The 20614-nt window shown below is 36.8% G+C and overlaps 2 protein-coding genes across 3 annotated transcripts in view; both read left to right on the top strand.

Moving 5' to 3' along the window:
- Positions 1-2711: 2711 nt before the first annotated feature.
- The window catches only part of immp2l.L (inner mitochondrial membrane peptidase subunit 2 L homeolog), a 532531-nt gene continuing 514628 nt past the window's right edge, over positions 2712-20614 (top strand). The window contains exons 1-3 of one of the 2 annotated variants that reach the window (XM_018251165.2): positions 2712-2989; positions 4122-4250; positions 13993-14096. In XM_018251165.2, coding sequence (XP_018106654.1) covers positions 4125-4250; positions 13993-14096 — 230 coding nt within the window. In that variant the 5' untranslated portion in view covers positions 2712-2989; positions 4122-4124. 2 annotated transcript variants of the gene reach the window in all.
- LOC121393072 (C-C chemokine receptor type 1-like) overlaps positions 13993-20614 on the top strand; it is a 61329-nt gene continuing 54707 nt past the window's right edge. The window contains exon 1 of the mRNA XM_041586393.1: positions 13993-14096. The gene's annotated coding sequence lies outside the window, so the exon portion shown is untranslated. The remainder of the gene's footprint in view (positions 14097-20614) is intronic.

The raw sequence follows: 20614 nt of genomic DNA, 5'->3' as shown, positions 1-20614 counted from the left end.
GGGAACAACTTGCTAATATACAAGTACTCAAGTGCAGTTGTGCACTGACCCATACAAATAAGCTAGAACATTCCTTTCCATAAACAGAAGCTGAGTAGTCAGTAGTTATAAACTCCATTTGTAATTTAGTGTAGTTCTCTCCCTGTTTTCATGGCATTAATATTACTTTTGGTGGAATAAATAATATTCTATTTATAACTAATGCTACAATAATAAATTGAAAAATCAGAAGCAGCTCTGCTGGAGTCCAATAGCCATTTTCTTTCTTTCAAGGTGAACAATAATGTACTAATATTCAAGGACCCCCAAGCAGCAGCTCTTTTTACTTGTCTTAAGACTGAGATGATACGATGGAGGGGGAAAAGGCAAAGAAGACAGCCTATTTTATTTGGAAGGTACATACCCTCCTTAAACAAGCTGCCAGAGACCCTGAGGATATCCTAGCTTAACTATGTTGCCATAAAGAACTTTAGAATGCCATGAACTGTAGCCTTGCACGACACATTTGTATTTGGAAGCATTTTCACACTTGCACAATCACACTCTTCAGGAGGCAACATTACGAGTCAACATACGTGAATTAAATATTCAAGGAGTTTATTTTTTTGTAACTTAAATTTTTATTAAGCATAGCAATATTACTTTACAGTTAGCAGTTAAAACCAGTATATTACAGATGGTTTGTATATAGAAAGAAACAACATTGCATCATAATTATATTATTACTCTAAATAATGAGCATTTCAAAAAAGAAGGGTTATGGTGTAGATGAACCAATAAGAGAAAGATCAGGTCCACTATTTGTGGAGGGAAGAGTGTCTAAGTTCAGTCTTCCGAGGCTATTAGTTCCCAGGGTGCCCATATCTCAAAGTAGAGAGGGAGTTTGTTGCGAATTTCGGCAATACCATATTCAAGTGTCTTATCTCCACGCGGCGTCTAATTTCCCCCAGGGTTGGTATAATATTAGATTTCCAATGGGATGCTATCGATATTCTGGTATTTGTTAATATCTGGTTTATCAAAGCTTAAGTGATTTTACCCATTCTAGGAAATGGTCTACCCAACAGAAAGGTACTAGTCAAGGAGTTTCTGAGACACTCAGGTATGTTTTAGAAGCACTAATGCTGCCCCCCACCTTACCGTGCCTGTAGTTTTGGAGCAGGTCTTGGAGGGACTTCCTTGTTAGTGCAAAGACTGCAATTGTGTTCACCTAGGCAAATTTCTTTTTTTAAAAATTGCATCTTCTTTGATGTCTGTCCATGGGTTGCACAATTTTGAGCACTTATTTAGATATTTTGTTCCTTCCTACACTGGTGCCTACTTGGAAGATTTGTTTGCTGGTTGGTAAAAAGAAGGTGGGCATTGTGGAAGACTGTTAAATGAACCAGTTACAGGAGAACTGTCAGGGGGCCTATCTGCTCCCAGCTGAAGTAGTCAGGACCAAGGAGGAAGCTTTAGGGGTAAAAGTCCAAGTTTGCGGTACAAATAGGATCAGGCATAATCGTGGTCAATATCCAGGCAGAATAATTACCCCCAGTTTTGTCAGAAGGAATAGCTGACCTAAGAGCGGGACCCGGGGTTTATACACACCCGGGTCACTGTATCTATCGGGTGAGAATTCGGATTCTTCCGTCTCAGGGTTAACTGCTCGTATTTAAGTGCAAATATTTTATTTGGCAAAGCCATGACACATTCTAGCGGTAACCCATTTGACGGCCGTTTAACACGTCTTGAACGCAATGAACTGAGCAAAACATTTGTTTTTCTCCAATATCCAGGCAGAAGTCCAAAAGGCAGGCAGATTAGAAGCAAGGTCGAGATACAGACCAGGTCAAAAGTCCAGGAATCAATATAACAGCAATTATCAAACACCCAGGAATGTTCCAAACATAACCTACAATCGGGCATTGAACCTGAGACCTGGAAGGGTTTAAATTTTTGCGCCAGGCGTGTGACATCATCGACACCACGTGGTAGCTAGGGTCGCCGCCATCTTCGATGCAATACCGTTGGGGAAGCATGCGCCGACTTGTGCTCCTGATGAGACTAAACCCCACTATGAACAACAAACCCCCATAACTGCCTTCCCTCTGCCGCCTTTCTATGTAATACACTTTGTGGGGTGGGAGAAATGAGGGGGGCAGATGGAAGGCAGTTCAGGGGGTCTGTTGTTCTTAGAGGGTGTAATTCTCATACAATGGCCCTAGAACTATGAAAAAAAAGATCTAGTCAAAAAGGATACTATATCTTCATCCTCCATGCTAACCTTATTAAGAGACTGGTTATTCTTTGTATTAAAGGCAATGTGACTTTCAGAGCTGCATTCAAATTAAGTTTTGAGGTCCAAGGGTTTTGCAACTGATTTAGTCAGTCGCTACTAAGGCATGGCGCTAACTATACAATAAAACCTGGGGTAACTGGAATATATTTAAAGTCAGAGAAGTGTTCTAACATAAATAAAATTATTTTAAATCCAGACTACTATGTCCCTTAAAAGATCAGTAACACCAAAACATTGTAGTGTTTTAAAGTAATTAACATATAATATACTGTTACCCTGCACTGCTAAACATGATGTGTTTGCTAACAGTATATTATATGTTGATTACTTTAAAACACTGCAATCTTTTGGTGTTACTGATCTTTTAAAGGACGTCGTAGTCTGGACTCAAAATTATTATTATTTAGTTTGTGAAGCTCAAGAAAAGAGACGGTTCTCAAGGACATCGGAAACCATTTAGCTACTTAGCAAAGCTCGAACGCCGGAGAATACGTCGCAGGTGCCACGAGGAGTTCGCAGCCTGTGGTGCCATTTCCCAAGAATCCCTTTTTGAACCTGCCGCTTAATGGCGGTCACGTGGCAGGATCACGTGATCGTGACATCACCAAGGTCCTTTCTGAGGATATGAACTAGCCACTACCTTTTAGGAAAGACTAGGGGAACCTGCAAGGAACCTGCAAGGAACCTGCTGTTATTTTTTCTGGCGGTGTAAGTAGCGAGTTGCGGGCTGTGTAAAGAGACTGGAATGCTGGGGAAGTATGTATTTACTTTCATTACCGCCCCTGCTCTCTGTGAGCCGCAAACTCCGGAAGTGGGGGATAAGTGCATGTCTGCGTGTTCTTTCCTACACAGGTGTCTTCATTTGAGGGAGGAGTCTGCCCCATGCAAACTGTTCTCTTCTCTCAATATCAAGAGCTTTCTCTCCTGTGGCTTTTGTTTACTATTCTTTTGCATCGCAGGACTTTTTTTTTTTCCACCGAGCCCTTCATGTATTCTTGAGCTGCAGGAAACGTTGTTCCCCATTCACACTTTTAGTCTGATGTAGGAGCGATATTCTGAAACAATGTGCAAATAAAGACTTTTTCCAATTACTTTCCATTATTTATTTTTTACTGTTTTTCCAAAATCTAAATTTAGAGTTGAATGTTTGAGTCTGGCAGCTCAGTAATTCAGGTGCAGACTCTGATCTGTTACAATTGTGCAACATTAAGTTGATACATTTCTCAGCAGCAGCTCTGGAGTATTAGCAACTATTGTATCAGTTCTAAGTGGCGCAATGTGTGTAAAGCGGTCGCTGGCGACAATTAGCCCTTTAGTAGATTTGCTCCATGGTTTGGGCTACATGTAAAGTTTAGAATATGGATTAGAATGCTGTTTTTTCTCTGCTGATAGTATATGGCGCTATAAGGGGATTTTCTATTATTTTTTAACAAACTGATGTAATAAACTAAACTTTTTTACTCAATAGCATGTTCTGGAAAATTATTTAAGCATACATGATAAATGGGCCATCAGAAAAATCAATTACAGTGCGGCCCAGCCCATGGGCTCCATCTTGCAAGTTTTAAATCTACAGTTGCTGACAGACTATATAGTTTAAACTGTAATCTGGGTCTATAAAGTGTGTAGATGCCCCCCCCCGCCATAATTCAGAGCTGAATAGGTAACATGTTTCTGGATAAGGGATCCCATACCATTATTTTTCCAACTGCTATCCTGTATACATTTAAAGTATTTTAATCACCAAACAAATCTTTGATAACCTAATATAAAACAGTTAATTTTGTAATCATGTTTTCTTTCATGAAAATCTTCTGATTCCAATGCTTTTATTCTCCAGGCCATGGCACAGCATGGAAGAAGATATGTTCGAGCATTCATCAGTGGCTTTTTTGTGGCTGTTCCAGTCACTGTGACTTTTCTTGACCGAGTAGCATGCATAGCAAGAGTGGAAGGTGTATCAATGCAGGTATATTGAAAACATCTATTGTGTGTCTGATTTGTCCATGTTCTTCCCGTTGCCATATTGCTAAAGACTGACCACTAAAACTGCACAAAAACATCTGAATTTAGAAAAAATGAATAAAACAGAGCTAAAGCTAAAATGTACATCAAAAATCTGACCTGCCTTTATGACCTACCTTTTCTACAATTTTTTACTTTTATTTTAGCGGAGTAGTTATCCATTTATCCAACTAATATTTATCAAAGTTTTATTTGGGAGGTTTCCTGTAGGTTTCCCAAAGGATTCCAAGATATTCAGCTTTAATGTAATTGTGAGTAATTGATCTAATTTGCTTAAAGGGGTTGTTCACCTTTAGATTAACGTTTAGTATGACGCGTAGAGGATGATATTCTGAGACAATTCACAATTGGCTTTCAGGAACTGGAGTATGAATAGGAGAGGGCCTGGATAGAAGGATGAGTAATAAAAAGTAGAAATAACGATAAATGTGTAACCTTACAGAGCATTTGTTTTTTTAGATGGGGGTCAGTGACACCCATTTTAAAGTTGGAAAGAGTTTGAAGAAGGCACATATTTTAAAAACTATAAAAGAAATAAATAATAAAGGCCTATTGAAAAGTTGCTTAGAATTAACTATTCTATAACATATTAAAAGCTGAACCACCCCTTTAATGATTTGACAACAAGTTGAACTGTTTTTGATCTATTTTTTATTTTTTTAACTTTCAGGCAATAATTATTTTTTTCATGTCAGTTCTGCATATTTATTTATCTGAATCCACCAGCTAAGTTTTTATTCTAAATATATATTACCAATATATTGGTAAACATAAAATTAAATCTTCTATATTCTCTGACTGGATATGCAGATGCAGATCTTGGCCATGCTCTACTGCATGCAGTTAAATACATCCAGTCCTTATCAATATGTTTAGAATAGCTGGATGGCAGATTGGATTCCCTTCAGGTTGTCTCAGTTTGAGACTAGTTATGGAATTAATCCAATGTATTCCAACAGAAAAGAAAAAGCTCCGGCTCGGTTATTAACTTAAATCTCCTTTACAAATGAAATATCTTGAGGGTTCCAATATTACACAGCAGCTTGTTTTTAAAAACTATAGTAGTGATTCTGAAGCAAACCAATATGTTTTTCCAGTGCAACAGTACAATATATTTTAATTACATTAAAACACTTTAATTTTTTTTTTTTTGTTGATGTTAGTTCTTTTAATCCTAACTATGTTTCCGATGGATTGATCAAGTTAACTTTTGAAATTCATTAAGTATTCATCTTATTTACATCTGTATTTTTCTTTGTATGCATAATATATTAAAGGGAGTGTTCACCTTCAAACACCTATGAACAGCTCCTGTCACTAGAGCTGTGAAGATAAATAAAGCTGTAAATTGCCAGCAAGGAACACTTATCATTGTGACTTAGGCAAGGTTAGTGTACAGAAAGCCTCTAGAACAGTGATCCCCCAACCAGTAGCTCGTGAGCAACATGTTGCTCTCCAACCCCTTGGATGTTGCTCCCAGTGATCTCAAAGCAGGAGTTTATTTTTAAATTCCAGGCTTGGAGGCAAGTTTTGGTTGTATAAAAACCAGGTGCACTGCCAAATAGATTCTCAATGTATGTTGACAATCCACATAGGGGCTACCAAATGGCCAATCACAGCACTTATTTGGCACCCCAAGAACATTTTTCATGCTAGCGTTGCTCCCAAACTCCTTTAACTGATGTTGCTCACGTGTTCAAAAGGTTGGGGATCCCTGCTCTAGATGAGGAGCTACTGCCCATGCCCTTCCTTTCAAACTTAATTTGTATGTCTTTAAGTTGATTGCTTGAATCTTGCCAAAGATATTCAAATGAATCGAATGTGGCATGCACAGTAGCACATTATGTACTAAACCTTTTGCATAGCCTTTTTTACCTTCCAGAATGTATGCATCAGAATATCTTGTATTCTAGTCAAACACATTCAGTTTTCTGTCTGATACCTTAATTGTTGGAAATTGCTCCGTATCACCGTTCTTTTTAGATAGTGATTGCACAGCGAGCGACTGTAAATATTACAGGTGTGAACAGCAAGTAAATAGCAGACATTTAATTATTATTTTGAAAGATAAGGTAAGAAGCAGATGCCCCAGACAGCAAAACCAAGGAAATGAAGGTTGCATTTGTCAGAATTTAAATTGCATTACTTAAAAGACGAAGAAAGAAAGGAATGTCAATTGGCAAAAAATCTTGATAATTCTTACTTGTGCAACTGATTAATTCTAGCTGTAAAACACAAACCTAGCACATTATCCAAAACACTCAATTGTATATTGGTATGATTTATGTTGAGCACTTGAAAGAACTAGGGTGTGAAGGATGAAGAAGTATGGTCAGTGTGTTGCCTTTTATTGATAGGCAGAATTTTACCACAGGGCACACAATAGTTTTAACTTCAAACTTGCTCTGTGTGATCCCTGAAAGTTTGATTTCTAATAAACCTCTTCGGCTGCCAGCAGTGTTGTGCTCTCATTATCTCGCCTCTTGCTGTGTTTGAAATTAAAAGTTCTGTCAAAAAGAAGAGGACATGTTTAAAAATGTAGCGACATCTTATACTAGTACTTCAAAAGCAATTAGAGACTGTAACTTAAGTGATGAGCAAAAGTTTCAGGGACGTTTTTCTAGGTTAGTGTTTAAGAATGTCACTTTTGCTTTGCAGGCATGTTGCTGCAGAAGGTTCATGGTAGCCTGATAGTACTGTCAGAGGCATCTTCGTTTTTTTGGTTTTTATATTGTGACTATTAGATAAATGGAAGACATTACTGTGTGAGTTTTTTTACCTGCTATTGTTTTACCCTTCCCCGTAAATTAACTGCAGAGCTGTACTGCAGGTTTGCTGATCATCATCTTTGGACTCATCAGATCTGGTTTCTGGTCTGGACAGATATTGCTCACCAGGAGCATGCTGAAGAGAACCATAACCAGATCAACTTCCACTACCTGGCTGGTGATAGCTTGTGATCGATGTTCAGGTTGCAGCCTCCAACTTTGATTTGCAGTTAAAGGGGGGGGTACTATTTGCAGGGCTAGCTCAGGTATTTCATGCAGCAGAAATTTTTCAGTCTTTTTCAGTAGCCTGCCCCTTAAAAATCACACCTGTGCATAGTTTGGTTAAGAATATTTTGTGATTATAAATCACGTTCCCATGTGCTGGGGCCTTAGGGAATGCAAAATCACAACCCTTATGACTCATTTATGGAGCACATGAGCCATGGGATTTGTGCTACAATCTGAACTCTGTATTTTGCACTGATTTATAAAATATAATCTACTTAAAACTGACAAACTGCCTGTTTTATGTGACACCCTAAATAAGATGACGCCAGAAAGTCTACTTTTGCAAAGTACACTTTCAAATTATTTCAGAATTAGTAAATGAGTCTTTCTACTCCAAACTACCGAACCAGAAGTTGACATTTTCACATTTACTTATAATCTTGCACTCTACAACAACACCCTATCACATATTTATGTACAATTGTAAAACATAAATATAAATGCCAGGGATCTTAAGAGCTATTTGATGTCCAATGTGTATTGGATTACAAAATCATGTTGCACCAAGTTTTTTCATGATATGTTTTGCAAAATAAAAACTAGAATAGGGGCATGGCTTGTAGGGTGGAACAAAATGGCCGCACGCTGCTAAGCTCATTGTGAGGCCGACAGCTCCAGCATTATTCCAAAACCATCACTGCAGTGTGATGGTGAGAACCAGCAAAGCCAAGGAGAAACAGCTGAAGTTAAACTACTTGCAAGTAACTCTCCTGAGGTAATCATGCTGGTGGTAAGGACGCCAATGCAAATGGACGCAAATTCTCCAGCAATTTCACCATCAGCAGAACCACACCAAAACCTCAGGGAAATGATGCTGGCCAATTTGGCACCCTTATTTGTAAAGAAAGGTCTGGCTCGAGGAGGCGCTGGTACAGTGGCTGGTAACAAGGAGAGGAAAGCGTCGGCAAAGGATTATGAGACACACTTGGAGCAAGACTCTGAAAGCGAGGAGGAGGAAAATTCTGAACTGATCACATATATTGCAAATCTCCCCCTCTAAAGTGGATAGAAAGTCGATGCTCCAGGAGGTTGCAGTCTTCATTAAAGAAGACATCCAAGAATTGAGAAGGGACATGACACTGCTTTCTTCACGCACAGACAATCTGGAACAAAACCTCAGTAAGTCATTTAAAAATCAAGGTACCATTTATAACTATGTCAAGCAACAGGAAACTACGATATATGATCTTCAAAGGCAAATGAAAGATCAGGAAAACAGAAGCAGAAGAAATAACATAAGAGTGAGGTGTGTGCCAGAGCTAATTCAACCCGAAGGAATTTGTCCAGTACTTCTGCAAATCTTTAATAGCATTCTCAAAAGACATTATATAAAATAAATTAAGGGCAGCTCCCCCTCATTCTTCAAGGGATATTATTTGCTGTCTGCACAGTATCTCCCCTGAAGGAAGCAATTCTGATTTGCTCAAAAGTTAAACATTTTTTTACATATGGGGATTCCCATTCTCTCTATGTGCCTCTAGGGATGGGATTTCGGCATTTCTAAGCGTACCGTCTGAGACAGATAACTTCTTTAGAAAAACTACAACTCTTAGTGATTGATCTACTGGGTTGGTCCACATCGACCACTGGACTCCCTACTCTGTCATTTGATCCAGGGTGAATGGACACATGGACTCCTGAAAAGAGTACTGATTAATTAGGGGCAGTCTTCATTGGACATCTGAACCCGCCTCGTGGAAGGGATTACCACCTTTATCATTTATGATGAGTATATTATTGTTATAGGAGAGAGAACTCCGTTTTATACCCATGTTGAACCAAAGAACTTTTAGGTTTCAGCATTTACTGATATGTATTGTATCATTGTTTTCTGTTTATTTAACTTATAGATACTCGAATAATTGAACAAAATAGTTCATTAATCACTATCTTTTCTTGTGGTATTTTTCTCTTCTTTGATTCTTCGTCACTTTAAATTTGATTAAAAAAAAAAGGGAATATGGATATCCGCCTTTATTTAACACTTTGGGTATATAATATGAATGGATACGTAATATGTATACCGATATTAAAGGGCAATTTTCCCTTCAATAATTTAGATGTATATAAATGTTATTAATGCTGGGGCTGGGCATCATAATGGGTTTATCTTTGCTAGGCCATGCACCATCCAAATCTTTCCCCCTCTCCCACGCTAGTGGCTAGGTGAAATTCACCTGAACCACTATTGCGAGACCCAAGCTATGGGAGGTCCCCCATGTAAGTCTTTGGCGGCACTCTTACTTTTCTTATTTATCCACACTAAACTCTCCCCTTTTGCTCTTTTTTTCAATTTTTTTCTTACGTCTCCCTTTACTGTTTTCTTAGTATGTATAGTATCAGCTTGTTTATTTACTGGAACAATTGGTGTTCTTTCGATTATTGTTTATTTTGGGAATGACTTCTCCGAATATGGAATGTAATGTGTTATCATATAATGTGAGTGGGATTAATGCACCAGTCAAAAGAGGGCAGGTATTCCAGGAATGTAAAAAGAATAAGGCAATGATCATATTACAGGAAACTCATTTTAAAAACTTACATATACCAAAGCTTGGCACTAAGAATTACCCTCATATTTTTATGTTGAATAATCCTGTAACAAAGTCTTTGTGAGTAATGATGTTAATTCACAAGGACCTTCCATGTGAACATTTAGAAACTATATCTGATCCTGAAGGCTGGCATATTATTACTAAAGGGAAATTAGCAGATAATTTAATTACGATTGCTAATGTTTATGTCCCTAATATAGGGCAAATTTTATATCTTAAAGAATTCTTGAAATTTCTTGAAGAAAGAAGTGAGGGTCTTTTAATTCTGGAAGGCGATTTTAATATTACACTTAACCCACTAAACCGACTCCACCTCCAAGAAATGCAATATTTCATATAGAGGCCTTAAAGAAATCAAAAGACTTTTATCAGATATGCAAGTTATGGATATATGGAAGGCCCTTAAAAACATACTCGGTTTATTCAAGAATCGATTACGTTTTTACAAATCAACAGCTATTACATTTATTTACAAAGGCAGAAATATGCACTTATCCACTCTCAGACCATTCTCCAATGGTTATCAAATTTCTTCTTCCACATACTCTTGATCTGCAGTTCAGTGGCGCTTGAATGAGATGATTCTGCATGATGGACCTAAGAGAAAACAGATTAGATAATTTATTGGACAAATTATAGAAATTCAAGCCCAAGGATGTTCCCTGCAACTATTTGGGAGACCATTACATGTGTTGCTAGAGGTTTTTTAATCTCATTAAGTAATCATTGGAAAAAAGAGAAAAGCATATGTCTGCATTAATAAACAAAATAGTGGTCCTAGAACAATCCCATAAGGAAACATTAGCTAAATCTACTTTACTTGCCCTTGAAAGTAAGAGAATGCATCTGAGAAACTTACTGAATCAGAAAACCCAGAAGGTATATATGAGATGTAAACAAAAACATTATGAGTTAGGGAATAAATGTAACAAATATTTTGCTAACACAATTAAGAATAAACTTATATAAGCTAAATTCAAAGCACTCACAGATAAACTCAATAAACAAAATGGATAATTGTATTAAAGAAGCAGGCATAAACAAATTAACACCAGAACAAGCTCAAGAATTAGAATCTCCATTTTCTATCACTGAGATCAGTGAATGCATTGACTCTCTGCAAGTAGGTAAAAGTCCCGGACCAGATGGTTGCAAAGCATTATTTTACAAGGTTTTTAAGGAAGAATTATCCCCACTACTCTTTAAATATTTTAATTACATTTCCAACACCAACAGCTTTTATCAACAAGCTCAAGAAGCCCTATCACCATTATACATAAGCCTGGTAAATATACTCAGTTCCAATCTCACACATTAATATTGAAATGAAAATTTACGCTAAAATCTAAGGTAATAGAATAAAATTATACCTCCCAGAATTAATCAATTTAGACCAGGCAGGTTTTGTCCCTCAAAGAGAGGGGAAGGACAACACCTCCAAAGTTATATCTTTAATTTACCATGCACAGTTAAAGCAGACTCCCACTTTATTATTTACCACCGATGCAGAGAAAGCCTTTGATAAGATTTCTTGGGAATTCCTAGACGGGTCCCTGATTGGCTTTGGCCTAGGTACAATTACAAGACATCGAATTCTGGCCTTATATGATAAACCGACAGCCAGAATAAGAGTTAATGGGATATTGTCTCCTAAGGTGTTAATAGCTAATGGTACAAGACAGGGATGTCCACTCTCTCCTACTTTATTTGTTCTAGTAATGGAAACATTACTCCGTCATATTAGAAATAACTCTGATATAGCGGGAGCAACAATATCAGGAAAAGAATATAAATTTATTGTGTTTGCTGATGATTTACTGTTATGTCTGACTAACCCCAAGATTTCATTGCCAAATTTAGTAGCACTGTTGAATAGATTTGGGGATTTGTCCAACATTAAAGTAAATTACTCTAAATCAGAAATCCTAAACATAAGCTGCTCACCTTACATGATTACAAAGATTTGAAAGAAAGCTTTTCTTTTAGATGGGCTAACCTGAGCATCACATACTTGGGTATTAAAATTCATCCTGATATTTCCAATGCTTATCAGGATAATTATTTACCTTTGTTAACCTCAATACAAACCATATTGGGTAATTGGGAGAAGTTGGGACACTCGTTGCTTGGAAGAATCCAAGCGGTTAAACTGTTAATATTCCCAAAGTTGCTTTATTTGCTCCAAGTGCTCCCAATAACAATTCCCAAATTTTTTCACCAATGTAAAATCATTAATCTCCAGATTTATTTGGAAAGGGAAAACCCCTAGATTAAAACACAACCTTTTAATTCTACCTTATTCTAGATAGAGGGGGACTGGGTTTACCAGATACATACCTTTTATTACCTCTCGGTTCACCTATCTAGAATTCTCGAATGGTATTCTGTAAAATAAAAGAGAGACTGGATTAATCTCGAACAAGCGTTCGTTACCTACCCTATAGAAAATACTTTATGGATAGAGAATAATTCTATAATAGGGGCTGGTCCTCCCCACCCCCTAATGAAAACAACATTAAAAATTTGGCATGAATTCTAAAACTAAATTTCATCTATTCCAATCACTTTCTATATTACAACCTCTGATGTACTGTATAATCCAGAATTTATTCCAAGTATGGAATTAGGTTAATTTGATAGATGGAAATTTTGGGACAATAGGCAAACAAGTATTAGTGATTTTATAATTGATAAATTATTTCTCTTACGGATATTCAAAAACGGTGGGGTTGGCACCTTCGGGATTTATGGGGGTACAGACAATTAAATTTTTATATATTAAGAAATGGAGTATTGGAACAGGGTTTAACATCATGGGAACAGATGTTAATGTCTCCACTTCACATCACTAAATCTCTTTCTAAGATTTATAAATTACTTGTATACCAATTTTCTATTCAGGAGAAGAAATTTTGTAACAAATGGGAATCAGAACTAAATGTAAAAATCTCAGCAATAATATGGAATAAAATTTTTACTAACATATTTAAACCTTCCAGGGCATCAGGGGCTAGAGAAGCTGCATATAAATGAATTACTAGATGGCACTATACCCCTGTTAGGTCAAGTAAAATGAGCGCAACCATGTCTAGATTATACTGGAGATGTAATGACAAGGAAGGTTCACACTCCCATATGGCTTACATGTCCTGTTTTAAAACATTTTGGTCATCGGTAATCACTACTATTAACGGAATTACTTATTCTGGTTTGGACATTAATAATCAAACTCATATCTTACTGAATTATTCAATTACGGAGGACAAAGTTATTTCTAATCCCCTTACTTTGCACATGTTGCATGAGGCTAAATGCCTTGCATCAAAAAAATGGAAGTCACCAGAGGCTCCCACAATGATAGATTGCCTTTCCGCGGTTGAGCATATTAAACATATGGAAGAAATTACTTATATAAAACATAATAAAAGCATTATATTTTGGGAAATATGGTCCCCTTGGATATATTTCGTGGAATCCTTAAACTCGTAATCCTTTAAGTATAATTGGGTAGGCGTATAACATCGAAAACACTGACTGTATTTGGATATACATGCGAAAGGGGATACTTAACACTCTTAAGAGGTGATGGTTGATTATATCCTGCGGTTGAGACACCAATTGTACTGTATTTTCTTTCTTTATTTTTTTTTGTTAATGATTGCTTACTTACTTACTTCTTTTTCTGTACCCCATTTCCCTTTGTGAAAATTCAAAATAAAGAATTTAAAAATAACTAGAAATACTTAATCTTATTTCCTTTACTTGGTTATGAAGTATACATCCTGTGCTTTGTTTTATACCTTTTTTAATTTGCAGTGTTGTTTTTTCCTCCACACTCATAAGCATCCCTATTACCTGAAATGCTGTCAGTGGATGGGAAAAAACTCAAGCTGACATCTGTACACTGCTGCATTTATTACCTCAAATACTTTCTTCATTTCCACTACATGTAGTAGCGTACAGTAGATCTAAAGTAAATAATATAATTAATTGTTTTATATAAATCCACAGTAGATTAAAAGAAGGGGAAAACCTATCTGGGTCCTTGTATTAAACTGTTTGCTTTTATTTCTAGCCATCTTTGAATCCAGATGCAAGAGGTGAATCAGATATAGTACTCTTAAACCGATGGCGCGCTCGAAATTATGACGTTCAACGTGGGGATATTGTGTCTTTAGTGTAAGTGAAACTTTGTAAATACAAGTTCTGTCTTCAAAATTGTATTTCTGATTTCTGCCATAAACTTGTTGGGTTCTAAGTGGCCCCCTATTAGACTGAAATTTATCCATACTTGACTGTGAAATGTGAGATCGTTTTTGACTGTCAAACCATAACAATTTCATTTTTAAGTCTCCTATACTAGTAGAAAACTGATCCAGCTCTGCTAGCTGTAAAAAACACTATTTAGCAGAATTGATTGACTTTAGGGTGGTGTAATGGAATATATTGAAAATACTGCATGCCTGTATTGTGTCTTATGCACATAATTCCTAGCAGCACTGCCTGGATATTCCCACAATATATCCCTATCACAGGTCCTCATTTGGCTGTGCTAGGAATAAACGAATAATAAGTATTAGTGTGGCAAAAGAAGCCTGTTAAGCTATTGTTTGAGACCCTTGGCATAGCAGTAATGCATTACTAATTGCTGTTTTTGCAGTTTGCCTTTTTCATTTTCCTTTTGTCGTTTTGAAGATAAAAAGATAAATTGCAAAGTGCACCTGAACACGTATTGCATTTTGTATGCTCTTTGCTGGATTGCTGATGAGTAGTCCTACTTTTTCATATTCATGTGTGCCCAGACTTGATTTATTATTGAGGTATGCTTGCACCCTTGCCTTTTTGAACTGAAAAAAATATATATTTTCTAATTAAACTACATATTTTTCAATAATTATTTACGATTTATATATGGTGTTTTAGTAATCATTCTTTATTGTTTTAGAGAATTTTTCAAAGAAAATTTTTATACATTCCTTGTGAATTCATGTGTGGTTGTATAACTTAATTTAACTTAACATATGTTCTGAGGCAAAATTAAACCAAGCTATGCTTTTGCTGTTAACTTTGCATATAACAGAAAAAATAAAATAACAGAAACATGCCTCTGCCCTCTGCATTATGTCATCTAAGGTCAGGACCAAAAGATGGCACTGTTTCCCAAATAATAAGTTACAATTATAATAGAAAAGACAATGTCAAACATGGTCAAGTGTCAGTGATGCATAAGAACTTATTATTCGTTTTATACCAATAATAAGGGCTAATATGTAAATTGCAAAACTACTAATGGACCCCACTAAATAAGTTTACACTTATCATTTTTGGGGGTTTAGGTTTTATTCCCTTTCATCCTTGCCAGTGAATGATGAAGCCATATAACAATTGCCAGCAATAAAAATGACAAGGATTCCTATTATAAATAAGAGTATAATAAGGGACAGAATTAATTCAGGAATATAGGTCGCCGTATATACTAAATAGGGCAGATTAAAAATGAATGTTGAAAATAAATTGAAAATACTTTAAGCTATATGTTGCATAAAGTTTATAATTAAAATAACTACATGATACAATGTGTATTACATATAGAGCACATAATGTTTTATAGTATGTATGCTGATATTTTTGATACAGTAGTAACAATGTCGCTCATAATTTACTTGATGTGCATACACCATATAATGTTTGCTTTTGTTTCCCTGTGTTTTTGCCAGCTCACTTGAGAAATCTATCCATAAGCATGTCTACTCTAGCACTTGTTCAAGTACTATAGGCTCAGATATTCCCTCAAAGGTGTACTTTGGGAAATACATGTGCTGATCTCTGTGCATGTGCAAGATACAAGCAAATCTAAGCAGTTGTCCTTGTTGTGAAGAATTCTACTTACATCCTTCTGTTTAACGCACTGTGCCTTCTATGACCCTCCCCCTTAACCTGCTAGGCCACACCGTTGGAAGGCTATGGAAGATACCAAGAAAAATTGTTTTGCTTAAACCAAACTGCTAACTGAGTCAAGCAAGGGGGAATTGAACAAAAGAGCAGCATATATACATTAATATTAAGGTTGGGCAAATTTGACCCGTTTCGCCAAAAATTTGCCGCACTACGCCATACAAGTCTATAGGCAACATTTTTTCGGCGAAACAAGACAAAAAAATTTGCCCATCCCTAATTGATATCTTTCATAAGGAAATTTTTAAATAGAGTTGAGATTTGCCCTGTGGGCCTCAGAAACAGGTCAAGCCTAATTGATTTCATGTAGTAAGAAAGGAGTTATTCTGATTATGGAACATAACTCTCCTTTCTACAATTAGAAACAAGGTCAGCATAATATTTCTGCTAAATTTTAGCATACAGATTTCCAAGACTTTCTACAGTTGCCAGACTTCCACTATTGGCCTAGCTTAGGGGTCCAGCATTTGAAATAAATTATGATGCTAGTGCAAGCATGGCTGAAGCAATATTTTGAATGCCAATCAGGGGAAGGGTACATATTGAATTATTAATGACGGTGAAGGAGCTTAAATCAAATCATATCATTGGGCACAATAATCTGGTGTTTAGGATTTACAGTGTAGCAAAGTCTTGGCCTCAAGATCCGTAGTCTCGTAATAGTCACAGCAACTTGTGGGCTTCTTTAACCCTGAGAAGTCAAAAGTACAACACTGATCATAGGCTGGCACTGGACATTAGTAAGTCTCGTTGGCTGCAACATTCTCAGAGAATGTCTTAAGTGTCCCTTGTCTATGTAGTTAGTAGGTAGGTTAGAACTTCAGTGCTATAGGGTATTACTGCAAGACTCCTTAAAATTACTTGGCATAAGAATTATTTGTAACTTATTTGCTCTGGCACATTTCAACTATTTCGTGCTTAAAAACAGCAGAAATATTGTTAAACTAAAAGGGGACCGGTCAGCCAGCCATAAAAAGCTGTTTGATAAAAGTAACAGGCCACCTTAAAGGACATGTTAACCACCTCCACAAAAATGTATTCAATGAATAGCCTCTTCTAAATCTTTAGATAGTTGCCACTCTGGTTGTTAAAGGTTAACAGGCTGCAGCATACCCTTAATCAATTAGAATTCCTTCTCCTCTAATCCACTCTGCCCTCTCTCAGAGGAATTGATTTTGGATTTTTGAGCATGCTCAGTTCATCTCTGCTCAGATTACTATCCACACCCTAAACAGCCAATGAAGAGATAGCATTACTGGTTCCCATAGAAGCTCTGCTCTTGCTGTCTGATCCTATTTTTTTTCTCTTAAAGGAGAAGTCAACCTGTACGTGGAGAAAAACCGCCCCCCCCTCCCCTGTGTAGGCCCCCCTCCCTCCTCCCCTCTGGCCTACCTTCCCCCCTCAGCACAAGACCTCTGCTGCCGAGTTCATGAGTGCCATCTGCGAAGTTGGAGGCAGTTGCCGGTACGGAGCTACAGTGCATGCGCCCGAAAGTCATGAAGTTTTCAATCTTTTTTTGGAAACTTTGTGACTTTCGTCGCATGTGCAAAAGATCCTTACTGGTAAATGTCTTGTACTGCGCATTAGCCAAAAACCGCTGGTCAAAGCAGGAAGAAGAGCGTTTGGGAGAAGATGGCACCCATAAACTCTGCAGCAGAGGACCTGCTCCGAGGGGTGAGTAACAAGTTAGGGGCATTTGCCCGTGGGGGCAGGTAGGCCGGGGGGGAGGATGGAGGAGGGCCTACACGGGAGGGGGAGGGTTTTTTTCCCCGTACAGGTTGACTTCTCCTTTAACCAGCTCTCCTAAGCTCAGCTTAACCATAACAGTGCTCAACCCCAGCAGAACTTTTTATCAAAGTATGTTGTGCCTTTGTTAAGCTGCATTCTGCATTGCATGAACTTGACAGCATACATGTTCTGTTTGTAGATGTCAGTGTTACTGAAAATGTGATGGTGCTGGCAAATGGAGGGGGTATATGCAGTTCAAATGATGTGCTTGGGTGGGGAAGATATGTCCAACTTATATGCATGGTAAAAAAAAATGTAGGTTTTACATGTTCTTTAGAAAAAAAACTTAGAAACGGCTTGTAGTGAGAAAATACTTAAACATTATAGTACAGCTATCCATGAAAAGTATTTTACTTATTTTCTTGAATCACGAATAATGGTTACATTATGTATTTTATGGGTTATATTTTACCAGTAGTGTAAACTATATTAGGAGTCATTTTTACTTTTTGATTTTACAGTTGCGTAACCTATATCAACATGGAATTTTTCTGTGATTTTTTTATTTACTTCTATTATCTAATATCCTTTTTATTTACTGCTGGCCTTATAGGTAGATCATTATTTCTAAGCAGTTTCTATATTTATCTGAAATATCTAAGCTGTAGCTTAAAGGGCTGCAAACTGGATGCTGTTTTATTTACAGCTAAGGTACAGAGTAAGAGGATGTACTCTTAGGGATTATTTATCAAAGTCCAAATGCCAAAAACTTGAAAAATGTTAGTTTGTTTTTTTTTACTATAAATTCAGAATTTTTAGTGGGATAAAAAACTCTCGCACCTCCTGAGGTTGCAAATACAGTAAGTCAATGGTAGAGGTCCCTATCCTATTTGTAACTTTCTGTGGTTTGCACTGGATTCGCCCCATAAATCCGACTTTTTCGGGCAAAAGACCGAAAAAATCTTACAATATGATTTTTAGTTTTTTTCCCCACAACTGATTAATTTGTGCTTTTTTAATAATAAATAAGGTCAAATTGTGGATTCTAGTTGGATGTACAAGTATACTGTTCTGGCCAGCTGCCAAACCAGAGCAAAGACCAATTGTATTCAGAGCTTGTTTGGTGCTTCTAGAACTTTGGATCTATACTGAATGTCAAATCAGTTTTAGCTTTGACAAATATCCCTTCCTATTTTCAATACACATTCTTAAAATGATATATTGCTATTATTCAGTGTTTTGCAGATTGGTCAAGGTTAGTTTGGCTCTGGGGCAAACATGTTAGAATTTGTTATTACACTTGTTTCTCATGTCTTTGGTTGAAGACGTGCTGTGAATCCACTTCAGGTTACAAGAGGAAATACCTGCCTCCCAAGTTTCTGTATTGAGTGTTTGTAGTCCCTCTTGATTTCTACTTCAGCACAGGTTGAGATAATAATATGACTGAAGCTAGTTGAATTGACCTTGCCTGCTTTTGTTAAACTGTTTTATATGCAGAACTGCAGAGGTGGATGCCAAGAGGACAGGATCTTTGGAATCTGTTGAAAATGTTCTTTTATTTTGTTTTCAACTTCTCCAATTACTTTGCTGTGTTGTAAATACTCTGCACATCTACTAATAATCCCTGAATTTCATAGCTGCTCTTCTGAGTAATAGGGGTGGGGAAGCTAGAGCTGCACAGTTGTAGCTTTTATATATAATTCATAAACCTAACAATCTAGCTAAAATAAAGGGTGCTTGAGTAGGGAAAAATATCAGGTGGATATATCTATGAATATTCTAGTAGTTCTTCTGATTATTAGGGGTGGGAAAGCTAGTCCTGCAGAGTCGTAGCTTTTATATATAATGTAGATACCTAAAAATGTAGTTAAATAAAGGGTGCTTGAGTAGGGGAAAAATCATGTGCCAAAACACTTGCTTTGGCATCTTCGTGTGACTTTGGTATGCTTTGCTTTCTTTTATCTAAGGTGAACAGCTCTTGCATTCAGTCTGGCATACTCTGCCTATGCCGTTTACTCTAGAAGTATGGTTTTTTAACCTGTGTTCTGTGTTTTATGATGCACCATCTAATTGCATTATAAGGTGAATTATATTGCTGCTTATTTTTTTGATTAATGGCTTGCCCAAAAGAGTCATCACTACAGTCATTGACCTGGAAAAGGGTGCATCTTACCGATAGTATTGCAGCTATTCTGTGCTCATATGGTGTAATGTAATAAAATTCACAAAGTTTGCTACATATACAGTTACTAGATCCAGCTACCCAAATCAAACAGCTGAGTAGTTGCTACGAGTTGTGAGCAGCACCTTTTATTACATTACTGCATTTGTGAATAAATATTTAGTAATTCTTTGCAGGTCTGAGAATGCCAATCATGTATGGTCAATGAGGATAAAAGGCAACTAGGGGTGTCACATTAAACCCACCCATTTATATGGAGTGCCAAAAAGTTAAATTATATTAAGAGGTTATTCTAAAATTGACTGCATAATATTTTTCAGTTTATGATCCTTTTTTTATAAACACGGTCATTCTTGAATAACCAGTCGGTTCCCTCAAAGCCCAGCCCAGATAAAACAGAATCTAAGCACTTGAGAAATATGAATGGTTTTAGGTAATATAGGACAGTTTCATTTGACATTTTATTGACATTTACAGTATATAAACTAATAGAATTTCCAGTTATAATGCTCATTTTGCCGTTGTGCATTTTAAGTAATGCTAAGATTATCTTGCACAATTAAATTAGTACTCCATTTTTCTAGGGCACTTGACCTACAATTCTTATGAAAACCCCACAGATTGACGTCAAACATAATGTTTTAATTTGTGCCACCACAGTTAAGGGAAGTCTTGACAGTCCTAAAAATTCTTAATGAATATTCGCATTCTGCAATACCAATGCTATTCCTGCTGCCATTAATGGCAACATTTGGTTTGTAACAAATAAAAAGGCAACATAAATTACATTTATTATGTGTTTACTGCTTTATTCTAGTAGGAACTAGGTGAG

Source organism: Xenopus laevis, chromosome 3L (assembly GCF_017654675.1).
Source record: "Xenopus laevis strain J_2021 chromosome 3L, Xenopus_laevis_v10.1, whole genome shotgun sequence".
Classification (NCBI taxonomy): Eukaryota; Metazoa; Chordata; class Amphibia; order Anura; family Pipidae; genus Xenopus; species Xenopus laevis.
This window is presented reverse-complemented; position numbering and strand designations above follow the sequence as displayed.